Raw genomic sequence first — 18,470 nt, 5'->3', positions numbered from 1 at the left:
ATGATTGAGCTATCAATCTTATTTTGCAATCAGCTGAGACGTCCAAGAAGAAGAAACTGTTCTTAACCCTTACCTATAATACCCAAAAATATTAGAGTTCAAAATTATTTATTGAAACAAATTTAACAACGTCGCTGAATGCAATTATGTCATCGCCGGCCCCAAAATCGCCAGAACAAAGTGACAAAAGCCGAAAATACGATCGCCAACTTAGGTATTATAAATTCAAATATATCTGTAAAGGTAACTGAATCATATTTCTAACACCAAGGCTGTGGGGTGACCACGGTCAAAAGCTCTTAGAGAACTCGAAAGTATGCTTAATTAATGCAACCGCTTTGGGAACGGAAATTTTGAAAAGTCTAGTTCTACCAGGTATTGGTTCATTTACGGTCGTCGATGGGGAGAAAATCACTGAAGAAGATATTGGATCAAAGTAACTATTAAGTGTAGATAAGGACGATTAATAACAAAGATTTTTTTGCAGTTTCTTTTTAGAAAATGAAACAGTGGGCTCATCGAGGGCTCAAGTTGCTACACAGTGCTTGCTTGAGTTAAATCCAGATGTTAGAGGTGATTACATTGATGAATCTGCTGAACATATTATGGCGCACACTCAAAACTTTTTCAAGAATTTCGACGTGGTAATAGCGGTTGCCTTACCCGAAAAGTATGTAACTTTAATTTTTTTTACAATACCGTTTTCAATTATTTATGCTTTATTTATATATATTACTTCATTTATGTATTTTTAATTTTTTTGTTCAGTCTCATCTGATATGAACTCGATCGAAGCCGGTATTCTCTGAATCTTTAGTTTTACCACATAACCGACGCCAAATAGGTTACGTTTCTTTTTGGCAACATGCTGACGTCTAATTGTTTCATGTCTTTTGTTGGAGCTAACTTCACGGTTGTCTTCTTTTTTTGGTATTCACGGTACCATCTTTAATATCGCTTGAAATAGTTTCTGTGGTTCTATTATTTTATCTCTCCCAAGTGTTAAAAATGAGATAATTTTTACGTTAACAAATTGCATTTAAAGTTTTTATCGGAAGCAAAAAAATCGCAGAAGCGTAACTTGAAATTTAACAGCTTCTATCGCACAATATTTTTCTTTATGTTTCTTATGCCCCATTGTATGTTTCATTTCAATTGCGTTTTATCTTAAGTAATGTCCTTTGAATTGTGCAATTTGAACTTTGAACTTTTTTGGACTTTAAGTACTAAGTACTAAAATTTGCAAATATATATAGGAATTTCCAAGTGTTTTCTATCTTTTTGAAGCCTTTAAAATGGCTACATTAGCTTTAAAATTCTTGTACAAGCCCTTTGTTATGAACAATTTTTCCAGATGTTTGAGTTCCTCTTCAAAATTAGTAGGATTAGAAATAAACGATCAAAACGGCATAGCGACAGTAAGTTTACAGAGACCTCCTGTGAACAGTTTAAATTTAGATTTGTTAAGTGATTTTCTGACTACTCTTACCGAATTAGAGAGTAACAAGTGTCGTGGCGCTATTTTAACGTCTTCATATAGCACTGTATTTTCGGCTGGATTGGATATTATGGAAATGTATAAACCAGATCCTAATAGAGCGAAAAAATTTTGGCTAACTTTGCAAGATGTTTTCATTAAATTGTATGGGTCTCCCTATCCAACTGTTGCTGTTATAAATGGCCACTCGCCCGCTGGAGGTTGCTTGTTAGCAACTAGTTGTGAATATAGAGTGATGCAGAAAGGTTTTACAATTGGTTTGAATGAAAGTCAACTGGGAATGATTGCTCCAAAGTGGTTTATGATGGCCATGAAGAATGTGATTGGAATAAGGCAAACAGAAATGGCACTGACTTTGGGAAGGCTTTTCAATACAGATGAGGCCCACAAATTAGGCCTGGTTGATGAAGTTGTTATCAATAAACAAGAAGGAATCGAGAGGGCTACTTCATTTTTGAGCCAGTTTTCCAAAATATCTCCCATAGCGAGGGCATTGTCAAAGCAGATGTTTAGGGAAGAAGATCTAAAGGTTATGATTAGAAACCGAGAAACTGATTTGAATTTGTTTATTACGGCTGTGACCAATGAAGATCTACAAAAAAGACTTGGCATTTACCTGGAATCACTGAAGAAAAAACAAGCGTCTGCTTAGGTTTTAATTGTTTATGATTAAAGTTTAAATTTTCAGTTTGTGCAATATCACATAATGGTTGCAGAAAAGCATTTAACCCATTTCTTTACTTTTATAATGTCCTGTTTGTAAGAATGTTTTGTTGGAACTTGTTTCAAAATTTGTTTTTAATAAAGTGTAAATTTATACGATTATTTTTCCTTATTTACGTAAAAGTTGATCGGTCACGCCACTAGATTCTGCTCTATAATTTTTAATAAATATTAAAATCAAATTCAACAAATTGCAACTCTGAATTATCCAAATCATAATTGTATGTAAGAATCAAAGGAATTACCTGCTTTGCCCAAGTGTTATTAGTTTAACATGAAGTCATTCAAATAAATTTTAGTTAATGAATAGAAGCAGTAACGAAGTGCGTTAGGTATTTTGGTTTGTAGGTCATACTATAGTATATACATAGAGATCCATTTTTTTTTTAGAGTTTTGATGCCTCTATCAAGACACCTTTGGGACTGTGAAGTACCATTGATGGTGTGCCGTAGTTTAGGGTTTTTAGGCTATATCAGGCTTCAAGTGAAGGAGCACACTGTTATTGAGGCCCATCCTGACAGCGAGAGCCCGGACTTGCGCCTGGACGCACCATGGCCCGCCCTTAGGGATTACCTCGATGCGGTCAACATCGAGGACCTTGATCAAAAGGAGAGAAGCCACGTACCACCGTTGGTAATTTTGCATTTCTATTTAAAGAGGTATAAAGAAAAACACAATGGAGATTTTCCTCAAAAAAGGTTAGTCACTGTAAATCGAAATTATTAGTAAAGGGTACAGTGGCGTCATTGTTTCCTGGGCAGAGGAAAAGCTTGTCAACTCGCCTTGCTTTAGTTTCGTAAGTATATGTATCAACCACACTTCTGATAAAGTACAAAAAATAATGTACACATCCGAGAGACAGAAGCAGTTTGTTTCTCCCAAGAAGCAATAGCGTCGCTGTAGTCTTTAGTAATAAATCCATATATTGTTTAAAAATAAAAACTTCAATGGGTGATTTTTCCCACACTTTTCCTTTTTCCACCTTTCACACAAAAATGTTTACTTTTATTTTGCTTTAGTTGTACGTGCATTGAAGGTTGATGAAACCTCTTCCTAGAATCACTGCAAGTGCAACCTGTTGAAGTTATTTTTTAAATTACAAACTAACAAACTAGCTGATTACTGTTATCCATTTAAAGAGCTGACAAAGAGGAGTTGAAACAATTGATCCGGGATAGCGGAAGTTCAGAAGAGAGCAGCAACCGGTTTCTGCTGGAGGAGAACTTCGAACAGGCTGTCCACTACGCGAATTCGTTCTCAAGTCAGCGCAAAATACCGGACCACGTGCAACAAATTTTAGACGACGAGAGCTGCATTAATTTAACCCAGAACAGTTCACCGTTCTGGGTAATGGCGGCCGCGCTGAGAGAAATGGTTCAAACCGAGGGCGATTTGCCAGTGAAGGGAACGTTGCCTGACATGGCCGCAGATACTATAAGCTATGTGACTTTACAAAATATCTATCAGAAGCAGGCGCTTAAACAATCTGAAGCGATATATAGAAGAGCTGCTCAGATCGCCAGGAATTTGGGATTGCCACAGGACACGGTCACGGAAAGCGAGGTAATTTTTTCTGCCAAAAAACTATTTACTGTGGACGTTCAGCATATTAGCCTTCTTCTGTACAGGATAGTTTATAATGGATAGCCAATTAACGAAATACATGGAGTTAAAGTTTAATTTTCAAAATTTTATTAACGATAGAGAAAATATGTTCAACTTTCAATATTTTCATTTAGCAAAAAATGCAAATGCTCTGAAATGATTGTGAAAATTGCCTGTACGTATGTTTTCAGGTCAAGTATTTCTGCAAGCATTCTAGCGAATTACACGTAATCAGAGGCAGTTGCATAGCGGACGAGTACCAGAAAAGCAGTTTCGACTTATCGTCGTACCTGGAAGATCCAGACAGTCTCATGTTTTATTACGTGATCTTGCGCGGACTCGAGAGGTTCATAAGCGAATTTAACTCGTACCCGGGCCAATTAGACGATCAGGTTGAGCCCGACTTGTTGAAATTAAAAGGTATCATCGGAAAACTGCTGACCGAATGGGGTTTTTCTCACATTTTGCGTGACGAGAGGGTTCACGAGGTATGCAGATACGGAGGTGCCGAGTTGCATTCAATCTCTTCAATATTGGGAGGCTGCGCGGCACAGGAAGTAATTAAAGTCATCACCCATCAGTATAAACCTTTGAATAATACATTTATATACGACGCAATTACTTCCACATCCGCCACTTTTTGTTTGTAATTTATTTCGTACTAGGTTTTAAATATACTATTATATTTCCAAGTTATATATTACCTTTGTCCCTAGAAAAACCAAACAAAATGCCCCTAAACCTAACTATTTGAGTTATTAATTACCTTTATATATGAACATTTATAATCGTTGTCAGTATCGTATCGGAGGCACGCTAAGTAATATGACAACACTTGAAATGGAAAAATTATAGCTCTCTTTTTTTTTTGTTGCGGGATGTAGAGTATTATGGGGTTTTGAGAAAATCAAACGGCTACTAGACAAAAATGGAAATCAAAGTCGCAACAATGAATCAATATTTATTAACAAAACTTTGATTACAAAAAAAAAAACATTTCTTTATTATACACTACATATGGACACCGCCTAAAAGCGATGTCTATAACAACGCGGTTACGTCGTTATGTTCCACCTGGCAACATGCACGTTCTGCGCAACCAATAATTACCCATTCCCAAAACGTACCGGAATATCCATAACTTATAAGTTTTCTAGTTCCGAAATAAAATCAAGTAGATTTGGTGGTAATCGGGAAGCTAGAATGCCAACGAAGAGACAAATGTACCTAAGGGCGTTGCAAAAACCGCTAACATAATAATTCTGTGTTATTTATTTTTAATGTTTATTGATTTATCGGCACGCCGAATCTAGTAAAACCCTCGAACGCTGAAATAAATCCTTAAAATATCAGTGCAATTAAATGTAATTAAAATCAATTACACCAAACATTTTTATACAATGTCGCTCGCGGCTGTGCAACACCGTAATCCCCAAGTAAATGCCGTCGACATTTCTAGCTGCACGCCCCGCCTACATTCAGTTCCAGTTAGAATTTGATAAATCTAGGATAAATTTTTGGTATCGCGTATAGGAACTTTTAATACTACCGAAACGTGTCAGATCTGGCACACTTTGTTCGCAAACGCCCTTAAAAATAAAAAAATATAACCAACAAAACTATATAGGACACCGAAACTGACTAGTTCGCAGAATTGCCGTCGCGCGGCGCCGAACAACCATATTTCACTACTAGCCTATCGACCGCATCTAAAGAATATGAAATGGTAAAATATATTTCGCGAAATTGTATTATTATCGTTATTCTTTAGCCTCGATCGGCTTTAGGCTTTGGGTTTCTCGTTCTTCGCTTTGTTGACGCCTCTCCATCTCCGCTTTTAAGTGATTGATGTCTTCAGTGCTGCAATAGAAATCATAAACTAACATACGCCGATGTAATGCTTCGTTTTCATTTTGTGATACTCCGTAATTTTTTTAATAAACTCGATCACCAAAGAAACCCTATCAAGATCTGTGCAAGGATTCTCAGGAAGAAGAAACGTGGGCGAAAAAGAATTAGGCATTTAGGCAACACTGAAAACTTTATAAAAACACTTTAGTGTTCCTCCAATATCTTAGGGAACCCTGATGAGGTAAGCACAGGAGCATAGATGCTGCCCGTAGCTCCACAGTCGATGCCGGAAAAGAATTCATTTAAACATATTAATGGCGATATGTATCAGCAATCTAAAAAATCTGATAGGACTCTACATTTAACACTGAAACCTAAAACACTTTGAATTGAACAAGCTACTAAAATTAAAATCTGATTGAATGGCAGTAAATGGTAAAGTGAAAGTTTTGTAAGCTGAAAGCAAAATATGCGGGCAAGCGTCATCAATGTATTGGTAAGTTTAGCCTTAAAAACAATTTTTTTGTCTCTATGAAAAATTCAATATTCTCATTGCAACGCCCTCTACTAGAAAACGTTAAAATAAAATCCCTGCAAACGATTTTAGGCTATAAAGTGACACTACCTACAATCTCAACTAAAAAAACATTTATTTCTGGCTCCATTTTTGTGAATGTAACTGGATACTTACCTAATCTGTACATAGAGTATCCCATTGATAACATTAAGCATATCGAGTACGGAACCCATGGATGGTGGTTGAATTTGAATAGGGGGGATAGAGGCGCCATTCTTGCCGGTGATGACTTCGTTCATTTTCTTCTGTAAGACCACTGCTTGCTGGGTGAGATGCTTCAAGCACTCCGAAGACTCTTTGGTTTTTTCGTGGTTCTCGCCCAGCTATTTGGAATAAGACAATTAATTTTTGGAACAAAAAGAAATTCGGTTCTTAGATTACTTGTTGTTTGTAAATGGTGAACGCCTCCTTCTCGTTATTCAGCGCTTGTCGGAAGTTACCCATGCAGCTTTGCGTCCTCGCCACGAGGTGATACGTCACCGCTACCTTTAAGGATTTGGCGCCGTAATATTTCATGTTCAGCGCTAAAGCTTTCTCCAAGAAACGAAGGGAGAGCTCGTATTCACCGACGGCGTGAAGAATCAAACTGATATTGCTCTAAATAGAAAAAATGTGTACTTTTCATTCCTTAACATACGTTTTACTTCATCCATTAGCAAAAAAGAACAAAAAGTAACGCTCTAATTGAGTCCACCGCCGTAATTTGTTAAAGTTATACAAAAATCGACGTTCATTAAAATTACCAAGCCACTGTTGAAAATTGGGTTTATTTGTTTTTGGGCAGTTTATGTAATTTTGTATTACAAAACGCTGGTTCAAACCAAGGCAATGGTGACAAGCTAGAAACTCTCAGCGCTTTGCATTTATGAAAAATGACACGTTGAAAATTAAATCAAATAACGTTTAAGATTAACTAGAACACTCACGTCAAGCAGGGCGACCTCTGGATGATTTTCGCCGCAAACAATGACAGCTAGATATCTGGCCCTGTACAGGAGCTTGAGGGCGGTCGTCACTTGGCTGTTGGCGAAGCAGTACAGCGCCAAGTGGGCGTATTCCGTGATGGTATAAGGATGATCGATGCCGTTCACCCTCTCTGACATCAACACAGCCTTTTGCTGATAAGCCATGGCTTCCGCGTGGTCACCCAATATGTAGTTCAATCGAGCGATCATCCTCAAACACTGCGCTATTTCGGGATGCATGGCCCCGTAAACGTTGTTCAATAAATTGAGAGCTTCGCTAATGAGCTCATAACCGTCTTTGAGAAAGCCTTGCTGAATTTTATTCTGGCCAGTCGTGTAGAAATTGTAAGCGTCGCTGGCCCTCGGGTTGATATGTTTCACGATCGGGAACACGTTCAAAATATCTTCCTCGTAAAAAATCACCTTGTTCTTGGAATCGAGATTGTAGTCGCGCAACAAAATCTGAACGCCGGTCTTCAGGCAGAAGCCCCGCAGGAGAGACACTTTCTGTAATGAATAGTGATCGATGGTGCTTTCGATGTCGACTGTCGACAAGTCGTAATCGTAATATGCCTTCAATTCTGATTTCAACTGAGCCCACAACAATTTCGGTGTCAGATTGGCCCACTCGTTATTGTCGTTGCAGGACAACGGATTCGTCCTGCCGCGCCTTTTGCCGCGCTTTTTGTTGTTTTTGTTTTGCAGCTGAAATTGGTTTTCGACGAACGTTGTTTACGCATTTATACGGGGTGTTATCTAAATGACATCGAAAGCAAATCAGTAAATCTCGGAGTTAACTCAACTGTTAAAATGCTCGTAACCATGTTACCGTCTGGTATTCGAAAAAAAAAAGGCTCCAAAGATTTGGCATAAAATGTATTTATTCTTGTCTTAAACGAATACTTTTAGTGTCCAATGGCAATTACAATTTACAACTTTAATCCGATTTTTAAGTCTAGACAAAAGTTAAAAATGAATAATTGATTCTTTCTTTCTTACATCTCACTTTCTTAAACACTTTTCAGATCATAGAATTGCTCAGATATCTCTACTTGAATTAAAATAAAACTACGAAAAATCACCCATTATAATATAGGCCGTCATTTAAATAACACCTTGTACGTAAAAATGTACTGTACCTCGTCGACATTTTGTAACGGATTCGAGACAATCCCCGAGTACAAAAAGCAATTCAAGAAATGCGAAATGGCAACAGATAAGTTAATCATTTCACAGCCCTAAAATAAGAGAATTGAGTTTACCACCATGACTACCACACAGTACTAAGTACCTGCAAATAAGTGGTGAACAGGTGCTTGGCCGAGCGCAAAATCAACTCCGAAACGGCGATGCAATGCAAATATTCGAGCTGCCTCACCTTGGAGAGCAACATCGTGAGGCGGCCCAAATACCGAATGTTAATGCCTCGGTTATGAAGGGCTTCAGACAAAGTAAAACCGTCCATGGGGGCGGACGAATGATCCAAACAGTCCCTGATCTACAATTGAAAAGGAGCAGGAATATTTAAAAAAACACAAAACCAAAATGTACTTTTTTCAATACAAGACAATTATACACTCGTTCTGGATTTCTGTTACGTCGGGTATTGGCTCTGTCTTGCCAAACATGCTGCAGATCGCTGTCTGAAACCTTCATAAATCCAGAAGGTGTGTACCTACAAATTCCACAACCTGCGGAATTTTCTTTGAAACAAAAATAGAAAACGATTTAAATATCCAGATTTTTTCTAAGTTACTCTCAATCACTCCATTTGGCTGCATGGAGACCTTAGAAAGCGATACTATAACTATAAAAATTGTAAAACTCGGGACCCTTGACCACCATCATAGGTGCAATACTACCCCTATGGAATACGGCTGAGACGCCAGGTTTTATAGGTCAATGATTTATAACTCTCTCGCATCAAAAAAACAGAGCATATTGACACATTTTTTTTTACAATTACTTGTGCGGGTGGCAGCACGCTGCAAAAATTAATATACAAACAATATGATGGTCCGCTGAGTCTTTATTAGTTGAGTATTAAATTTCTAATATTTTAAACTTTTTTTTTGGAAAACCGAGCGCCTTACATTTCAAACCAGTTAAAACTTTTTATACCTAAACCAGGCACTCACTTAACTTATGGGTACAGCTAAAATTGATGGTCGGTTTAGTGATGAAGACAATATTCTTTTGCCAATTATCGAGATTATGATGGAACTCTTGCGACTAGAATTTGAATCGCTTGATTGTATCGCATTGCCATCAATTATTGAAAATATCAGATTCACGCTTTGATAACCTGGAACTTTTAGTAGGTTATTAGGACAAACTCTGTACAATTATTGAGTTAACTTTCTCAAAGTATGATTTATTCGCATACATAAAACTAAAAGAGGTGAATTGGTCAAAGTATTACAAAATCGACCGCGCTGTATACCCTGAGGCCTTACAAATAGTTACGCTAAGATGAGAAAGAGATTATATTACATTAATATGGCCCATATGGCCGTGACCAAAGTACATATCCATTGTTATTCTCAGCAATAGAAACTAAGAGCACTTCTTAAAATTTTCTTAGTTAAAAATATTTGGATTTTATAACCATTCATTCACATTAAGAATCCGTAAAATTGTTATTTTCTTAAAAATATCAAGTAGATAAAGTAAATACTCTAACATCAAAAATATATATAATTAAGGCATATCTGGGTCCAAAAAAATTGCGACCGCTGTAACCAAGGCGTGACCGTGAGCCGAACCATCATTGTTATTTAACATATTCTTCAGTTTCAACTGTTTTTCTTAAGTCTTATTAAAAAGTTTTTAATAAACCAGAACAAAAGCAACTTACAAATGTGGGAATCTGTACGGTGAGCAGAAACTCGGCAGCATCTTTAACCAGTTGCCGCTGCTTCGACAAGGGAGGATCTAAACTGTCGCTGTGCCTAATTCCGGGCGAATACACGTCCGGATTAAAGCGAATGTCAAACTCGGTATCTTTCAACGAGCCCACCGCTATCGAAGCGGTTTTCACAATATTCTTAGTACTCTCCTCCACTGTAACCGCAACGCACCATTCACGATCAAAACCGCCTACGGTATCGACCCTACTTACATTCTAATTTACTACCGTCCGTGATACTCTCCACAATTTTCTTAGCTTCGTCCTCTTCGATTTCATCCTTCTTCTCTTCCCCGTCCTCAGAGACTTTTTCTTCCTTTTTCCTATTATCCTGTTCCTGCTGTTGTTGTTCTTCGATTGCCTTGTTGTTTAGCTTTTCGGCAGTTTTCCGATGATTAAGCTGCTGCAAGTGGTAGGCGGCGTATTTGATAAACATCATGTAACGGGAATCGACAAAACTGTCGATCAGTTCCTGCCTGAGACAGCACAACTTATGTTTGTGCTCGATCGGAAAGCCCAACGCGCGCACCTCTTTGCTCAGCTCTTCCCCTTCCACTAGACATGGGTCAGCACATCATTTGATTGTTTCTTTTTTTGTTATCTCAAAACTTACACTTCAGGAAGTTGACGTCGGGAGGAAATGTGCGTAACAAATCAAGAATATAGTGGCGACCATCGTTGCCAATTATCCCTTTGCATTCTACACTGGAGCACAGTTCTACGGGTTCATCTTTGTCGTTTATGACGTGATGGGGTAGGATTTTTAGTTGCTGTCCAGCTTTGCTCAGCTAACAATAGAAAATTTCACTACTTTTCAAATTTCATTAAAAAAATAGACTTTACCACCTAGCAAACCGTATCGACCATTGATTCAAAATAAAATATAAATAATCACAAGAAGAAAAAGAAAGTGAAACTATGAAACGCTGAAGCCAAGTCAGCCAAGTACAACAATTATTCCTCTTCCACAAGGCCAACAAAAAAATCGATTCGGGAGATAATTTTGTTAATGTTATTGTTATTAACGGCTGCAACAATAAAATTAGAAACATTAAAAAATGTGTTAGATTTGATGATGTGAAAATAGGACAATCATCAACATCGGTTCGCTCAAAATGTAGTACGATAGATACAACTACTAATTGAAGCAGTTTAGGATAACATTTTCGAAAATAAACTACATATGTATACAGTATACAAGTATGAAACAAAGACACTTTTAAAAAATGCAAGTGAAATGCATATAGATTTCGGTAAAAAGTAGCAGATTGTAAACAACAAATTACCACTCCGTCTTTAATATGCTTACAAAAAAACTGTTCCAATTGCGCTTTACTTACCAAATCCAGGTACTTTGGGTGGGACAGAATGGTTTTGCCAAAGTCGATGGACCCGTATACGACCGACTGCTCCTGTTCTCGTTCCAGAATGCCTGGTATAATTGACTGTGCAGTCACTCTATATCCCCTGTAGTCTATGACTACAGTGCCCAGAGTGTACAGGCCTTGTAAATCGACCGCGCTGTACACCCTGACTCCTTGCAAATCATTACGCTAAAAGTAGAAGGAACTTATGGACATGTTAATATATCGTCACTCTTCGACGACATCATATAATTTAATCGGTGAATTTTGGGGTGAACGTAGGTCGAAATATGAAAAAATTATGCAGTGACATTGTTATTTCCACTACTTACAATACAAAGCCGTTGCTGATTGCAATAGCAAAAAACAGCCCCTTCCATTATTACCGTGTTACCACTTTTACTCTGAGCACTTAAATAGGGCCCTGATTTTAACAAAAGCACAATTTACATTAAAACGTGAAAGTACGCTTCATGGTAGACCGACAAGCATCTCTTCTGAGAATAATAAAATTGAAATTACATCTTGGCGCCTCCAGAATATATAAATCAAAATTAATTTACGTGTAATAACTCTCTTACGTTTTCAACTAAGAGTTAATCGAATTCAATATTTTTAAATACTTAAGGAAGATTGTTTAAATGTATTTGAAATATCTGTTGGCTAGATTTAAACTAACCAGGCTTAAACCTAAGAATTGGCTACTAAAACATCGTTTTGTCAATTTGCTGACATGTTTAAGTGATACTTGCATTGCAAAATTATATCTGGTGAATTGTAAAAATTACAGTTAGAGATCATTAGAAATTTTGGGCAACAATTATAGCGGTCTTTCTGGTCCGGCAAGGTTATAAATTTTCTTTTTTACCCTAATTCAACTGAAGAAAATATCGACTCTGCATCAGGGTAAAGTCAATTTAATAGCACCCTGTATGAATGATATAAATCGCGAATAATTTCGGAATAAGCCATCGCGCATAGGTCGTTTTTGGTTTGTTGGTTTATCAGCCATTTCAGTGAAGTTGTAAGGCGCACCTCACGCTTATACTTACAGGTGCTACAAACGCGGCCGCATCTCCACCTAGCTCTTTGTAATGGTCGCGGACGTCGAACCCAAGCGAAAAGAAGATATTATTCCATATGAACATTTGCATCTTGGCTTCCTCGCCGGGGTTGATCGCCATCACGTTGCCGTCGATAACGGCCATAGCACCTTTGGTGGCGGCTGCTACGAAATCACTGTGGACCTACAAAAAACGGTTGACCGCCCAACTCTATAATGTCGGCACCCAAGACATTATATCCAAGAGACCCGACAAGACATTACTATTTCCGACATGTGCGCATATTACTACGATTCGTAAAAATTTTGACCCAACAGAAATGTTGCTTTGGAATTTTTGACATTTTGAATTTGGATGCTAAATTTGGTTGTTTGCCGATTGAGATTTCACTATTTGAGCAAGTGTGTGGTTTCTAAATATTAATTAAACAGCTATTTGAAATGATTTTGTGATGGTTAGTGTGGAATAACCAAACTTCAGTTTTCGTAAGTATGCTAGGAAAGACTGACACTGACAACACTGTTTTAATATCGTGGAGCTACCAGGGACAATCCACCAATTTTGCAACATTGTATTCCAGCTAGTTCTACGCCGAATTACGAATTTGTTATTTGTTCATCAGCAAATATTTTGTTTGTCTCAAATTAAAGTGCAGAAATTTTTTAAAGTAAAGTTTTTAAATCAAATATTAGGTGAGTACTTAGTTGTTATATTTTTGTAGACATTTCATTTAAACTAGAATTATTAATGACAATGTTATAAAACGTTATAGTGCGATAAAATTGCGTTTTAGAAAATATTCTAGACAAACCAATCGCCAATAATACTACTGAAAGAAACAAAACTTCTGCAATGCTTATCAGTAGTCCGCTTATGTTGGAATTGAAAGAAAAAAAATGCCAAACGAGAGAAAGACGTAAATCTGTTTGGAGCGCATAGCATAAATTTGGAATATGCGTTTGAAGAAAAAAAAACCGTTTCAGAAGTGACCGATGATGAACATGATTTCTGTTATATTTTCTTTTGTGAGAAACTTTCGAAGTCAAAAGCTAGAAAGGGTTGGATTAGATACTGTAATGGCAAACAAGATGTAGTCAAGAACAAAGACATAATTTGATGTTTGAAAGAAAACCGATTAAAATTTTTTTAATACATAAATATGTATGCTGTAATACCCCATATAGATTATTTACTAGATTTACTTTTAATGCAAATTTATTTTTGTTTCGTATTTGACAAAATCTTTTATTTTGTAGTATGGGTAACGTATGGGATCTTTTTTTCTTTCTTTGACAAAAAAAAATATCAAATTGAGCGGCACATTTAGTGTGCTAGTATGAAAACAAACTTACAAAAACCATTTTACTTTAAGACAAGTTGGTAATTTCCATGTTATTCTCAACAGAACAAATGGTATGCCGTTTTAGGCCAGACTCTCCTACGCCTTCGGCAACATCGCGCTGCAAAAATTAAAACCTTGGCTAACCAAACCATTCAAAATGTTGTTTCTATTGGCAGCTGGTTTATACTTATTTCATTAATGAACTGTTGTGTCTTCTTTGGATACAATAACTTTGGTAGACATATCGAAACTACCTTAAAGATAGCTCTTTCCCGTAGCAAACGCTCGGGTAACGTTTTCCTTGGTAACTCCCTGGTAGTTTGCAATTCCTCGTTCCAGTCTCGCGTTTGACCGGGAATATGCTCCTCGTAGCCCAATTTTGAGGAAAAAGCTGTCAAGTAACAGGGTGACGTGAGCAAAACGATGACCAACGCAGATTTGTTTTAGACAAAAATGAAAAATCGCCTTTGCAGCGCCCATCAAATAACAACTTACTATCTTCAGCTCTAATGGCATCTATGGTGTGTTCCATCACGGGTGCTGTCCAGGTGTACAGCTGATAGGGAGTGGAGACCCGTTCAAACGGATGTCGCTGACTGCGTTTTTTTTGTAGCATAGCGAAGTTACGCTTGAATTGGGGGGAGATTTGGTTTAGCAGCTCGATCAGCGAATGGCACAAGTGACTAGGAGTAGCGGGCTTGGGGTTAAACTCTTCCACTGTTGACCTGCGTGGGTTATTATAGTTATTATATCGCATTTAACGAGCTTCACAGCGTGTGAAATGCAAATTCTTCTAAAATGCTCACCACATTTATGCATGGGCCTGTTAAATAGGAATGAAGTGTTATTGCTAATGTTGACATTTATTTAGACAAATCACACGTTCGAAAAACAACTAAATGTGTGGACATCACTGTTTAAAAAAAGATAGGGTTTAGGTAGATGCGTAGATCATTCCCTATATATGACATACCTGCCCGAGGTGTATCAATTTTAATGTATTGACAACATCTACATGACCTGATGATACTTTCTTTTTTTTTATTGATTCACTTTAAGTAAGTTACAGCCTGATAAGTAATTATTTGGTAAACAACAAACTGGCCCAAGGTGCCGCCAAAATGCGGTATTGAACTAGGGCCATTGGATAGCTAATTAATAAGCTGAATAAATGGCTCAGGAGGCAATTTTTGTGCATTGAAAGAGTTTACCAGAATTTAGGCAGTTATGACCCTCTACGACTCAGGATCAGTTGCGCGACTATGAACGCTGGTACAACTCCTAACATGATATTGCCATCTAAGAAGGCATATTCATATCATGAGAGTGGCCGACGACAGCACATGAAGGCTAACCACTAGGGGGCAGCCGATCAAGAGTACTAGGAGCTCAACTTGTTGAGCCTGAGAAACTATCTAAACCATCCAGGGAGCAAAGATTTGGAGGCACCGCAGGTGGAATAGCAATAACATCACAATTTTGATAAATATAATAAAAGCCTACTGGTTAATGTAGAATCCTCTAGAACATGCAGATATGTGGTAATGTTTGTCCTCAAGAGTGACAACATAGAGATACATAAGATCGCCGTGCAGCTTACGATAACCAGGCGGCGGATTCCAACTCGACGTTGTAAGCACCTGTCCAACAAAAAAGAATTTATACCACTTTATAGTATTTAAGAGAGCCTCTACCTTTATGCAGTGGGGTACTTTTTGTTCCTTCAAATGAGGCTGTAGCGCTGTCAATGGTCTGTCTTTACTTTCTGGCATTATGTAATCTGGAGGGGTGCAATCAACACCTTCGGGGCGCATTTTCTTTTTTTCTATAATATGACAAATTTCTAATAGTAATTGAAAGAAAATATTGCTTCTTATTGCACCATGAAACTGTAGACTAAATAGGCCTAGATTTGCACTACAATACTGAAAATTTACCGCGCCTATGGGCGCATGCAGCTAATAATACGGACGCAAATGAGGAGTATTCCATTGAAATTTTGACAACTAATTAATTCATAATAAACATCTTCAATTATTATAATTTCTTCAAATACAAATTAAATATTAGATACATTACATAAGCTATAGTGTCTATCGAGTCTGAAAATCTTTCCCCCTCACAGTATCAAAGCGAAAATGCATTTAGAATTTTTATATTCACCATCCAAAAATATGCTTTTCTAAATTAAAACATATATTTTTGACGCTTACCTAAAATATCCCCTTGGGTAATGACATTGAGAAAACTCAAAGAATTACATTCTACACCATTATAAGCATCAGCCGGATCTAGAGATTTCAACAAATCCCTGACATGTCTTATGTGAATGCGGGCCTCGCGCATTGTATAAGGTTCTTCAACAACCTTTATCAGCGAGCCCTCTTTCAAGCCATCTATACTTTTAAGCTCGGCAAAATTATCGAGCATATTCCCATCGAGCTGTAAGGAGAAACATGTTCGATGGCACGTGTCTTCATGATCCATCAGCAGCTGATGTATTTCTTGAACTAATTCCATGCTAGACACCTGGAATAGTATTGTTTAATTCCCAAAAGTTCAAAAAGAACAGACACCCCCACTTGAATATCGAAAGGTTCCACACTGGGACTCATAATCTTAACTGTAAATCCTACATCTTGAATGAAAACTACTTCATCTTTGCTTTTTTCTTCACTTTCATCTTTTTCTTTTTCTTCAACGTCTTTGGCAAGTTTTTTCTCTATAAAATAATTAAATTGTATTTATATAAATCAATAACTAATTACTTTGTTTCACTCATATCTTATTTTTGTAGTGTTTTTAGTATTTATACCAGAAATCTAAGGTTTTTTTTTTTAAATAATATTTAAAAATATATATACATAAACCACAAATTTTACAAAGGTAATTTAAATTAAGTATATAATGTAGGAATAAATTGCCATTTGTTAACAAAATACAAATCAATACCACCATACCCGTTTCTTCTTGTGAAGGTTTCACTACTTCATTGTCTTTATTTTCTGCAATGAAAACAATCAAATTTATTTAAAGGGGAATTCAAACCACACATTTTATTTTTTTCTTTTAAATTTGTCTCTTTTATAGGTAACCCATTGATGAATTAAAAAATTACATAAAACGGCGTCAAATCACTTAATACATTCTCAAATTTGGTCATTAATGTCACATAAAATGTAAATTATAATGCAAATGACTAGAGAGAATACATGAAAATAACAATGTGATTGTGTTCCTTCAGAAATCTGAAACATCAAAACATATTTTTAAAAATATTCAAATGTTATGTAACATAAACTGAAGGAAAGTTATAATAATTTAGACTTTATATGATGTCCATAAAAATTGCTCAAAATTCCATACCATTAGAGTCCAGGGTATCGGACGACCCCTTTTTAGATTTCTCGCCATTCAAAACCTTATCTCGAAAATCATTATTTTCGTTCTTGACTCCATCCGTTGCTGTACCGAGAGCCATTTTGTTCGTAAACAAAAACGGTTAGAAAGATGACAAATGAAATGTCCAAACTCAAAACTATTCAACAACAGACTATTAACTTTTCAACCCCTTCGATTAACTTCAGATACCACCAGCAGCGCGAACACGTGCTTTTCCCTGTACGCCAACCCCCCTCTCTGCGGAATTCTGCACGCGTCCTTGACAGTTATCAGCAACACCACAGAAAAAGTTGTTAAAAACGATATTGGGGAAAATAGCTCGAATAATTCTTGCTACCGCAGAACCGTAGAAGAAGAAATTTTTGACATAACCACAATATTTTAAAAATGTCTACTGTTACAAAAACTATTGCAAAAGGAAGTAAACAGGAACTTAAAAATAAAGAAAAAGATCTAAAAGAGGCGACGTCATCTAAAGATATCGATGACGTGCTTCGGAAAGTCAAAGACATCGATAATGTCTGTTCATTCGATAAATGTAAAAACAAAACAAATCTCATTTCAATAGATTGTAAGTACTGCCACTCAAGGTTTTGCACAACGCACGGTCTGCCTGAAGTACATGGCTGCGGAGAGGCTGTAAAAAGAGATGAAAGAAGGCAATATGTCCACCCTGAACCAAAATTATCGCAAGAGAAACATCAGCAGGCCCAAACAAAACTTGCAATGAAACTCAAGCAGATGCAACTTGAAAGGAAATCCAAGCAGGGATTCCAAGAAAAAGGCAAGAAGAAAAAGTAGTTTTGCTAGCCGCCATTATTGTTTAGTTCTAAATTTTAAAAAATCTATTAAATTCATAGGTAAAAATACATGTATTTTAATACAACTAATTCTGAATTGGTACTCTTCAATTCAGTGCGCATCTAAATAGTATATATATATCCTGTTGATCGAAACTTGAATTTATTGTGCTGTATCCCCCACCATAGCTGACAAAACGACTGCAAAGTGAACTCCGAAATGATGAAAATATGCAATAATTTCAATCAGAATGAAAGAAGACTCGTCCTTAATTCTTTACCTTCAACATTGCTCTTTAACAGTTATGGGCAATAAAAATAAAGAACCTTTGCTTCTCTTGAGTGCAGTGCAAAATCTAATTGTACACAA

The 18,470-nt window shown here is 36.8% G+C and overlaps 4 protein-coding genes across 4 annotated transcripts; 3 read left to right on the top strand and 1 right to left on the bottom strand.

Moving 5' to 3' along the window:
* The first annotated feature begins 51 nt into the window (after window positions 1-51).
* On the top strand, window positions 52-4,558 carry LOC132698466 (nedd8-activating enzyme E1 regulatory subunit). Its single transcript, XM_060664527.1, has 6 exons — window positions 52-214; window positions 272-436; window positions 488-670; window positions 2,612-2,920; window positions 3,362-3,785; window positions 4,019-4,558. Exons 1-6 carry the CDS (start codon window positions 147-149, stop codon window positions 4,475-4,477), a joined length of 1,608 nt encoding a protein of 535 aa, XP_060520510.1. The 5' UTR covers window positions 52-146; the 3' UTR covers window positions 4,478-4,558.
* Window positions 885-2,320, top strand: LOC132698467 (enoyl-CoA delta isomerase 1, mitochondrial-like). Its single transcript, XM_060664528.1, has one exon. The coding sequence runs from the start codon at window positions 1,296-1,298 to the stop codon at window positions 2,148-2,150; it is 855 nt and encodes a 284-aa protein (XP_060520511.1). The 5' UTR covers window positions 885-1,295; the 3' UTR covers window positions 2,151-2,320.
* Window positions 4,559-4,775: 217 nt separating the features above from the next.
* On the bottom strand, window positions 4,776-17,524 carry LOC132698852 (clustered mitochondria protein homolog). The gene is made up of 19 exons (XM_060665199.1): window positions 17,265-17,524; window positions 16,859-16,903; window positions 16,481-16,620; window positions 16,112-16,427; window positions 15,593-15,723; window positions 15,402-15,538; window positions 14,394-14,623; window positions 14,153-14,289; window positions 12,545-12,739; window positions 11,469-11,681; window positions 10,742-10,916; window positions 10,342-10,683; window positions 10,078-10,283; window positions 8,512-8,718; window positions 8,360-8,458; window positions 7,182-7,925; window positions 6,637-6,852; window positions 6,370-6,578; window positions 4,776-5,687 (listed from the first exon to the last, which is right to left on the bottom strand). The coding sequence occupies exons 1-19, from the start codon at window positions 17,377-17,379 to the stop codon at window positions 5,588-5,590; spliced, it is 3,957 nt and encodes a 1,318-aa protein (XP_060521182.1). The 5' UTR covers window positions 17,380-17,524; the 3' UTR covers window positions 4,776-5,587.
* Window positions 17,525-17,662: 138 nt separating this feature from the next.
* LOC132698854 (DNA-binding protein SMUBP-2) lies at window positions 17,663-18,233 on the top strand. Its single transcript, XM_060665201.1, has one exon. The coding sequence runs from the start codon at window positions 17,688-17,690 to the stop codon at window positions 18,099-18,101; it is 414 nt and encodes a 137-aa protein (XP_060521184.1). The 5' UTR covers window positions 17,663-17,687; the 3' UTR covers window positions 18,102-18,233.
* Window positions 18,234-18,470: the final 237 nt, after the last annotated feature.

This window comes from Cylas formicarius, unplaced genomic scaffold (genome assembly GCF_029955315.1).
Source record: "Cylas formicarius isolate icCylForm1 unplaced genomic scaffold, icCylForm1.1 PGA_scaffold_2__14_contigs__length_35257938, whole genome shotgun sequence".
NCBI classification, from domain to species: domain Eukaryota; kingdom Metazoa; phylum Arthropoda; class Insecta; order Coleoptera; family Brentidae; genus Cylas; species Cylas formicarius.
This window is presented reverse-complemented; position numbering and strand designations above follow the sequence as displayed.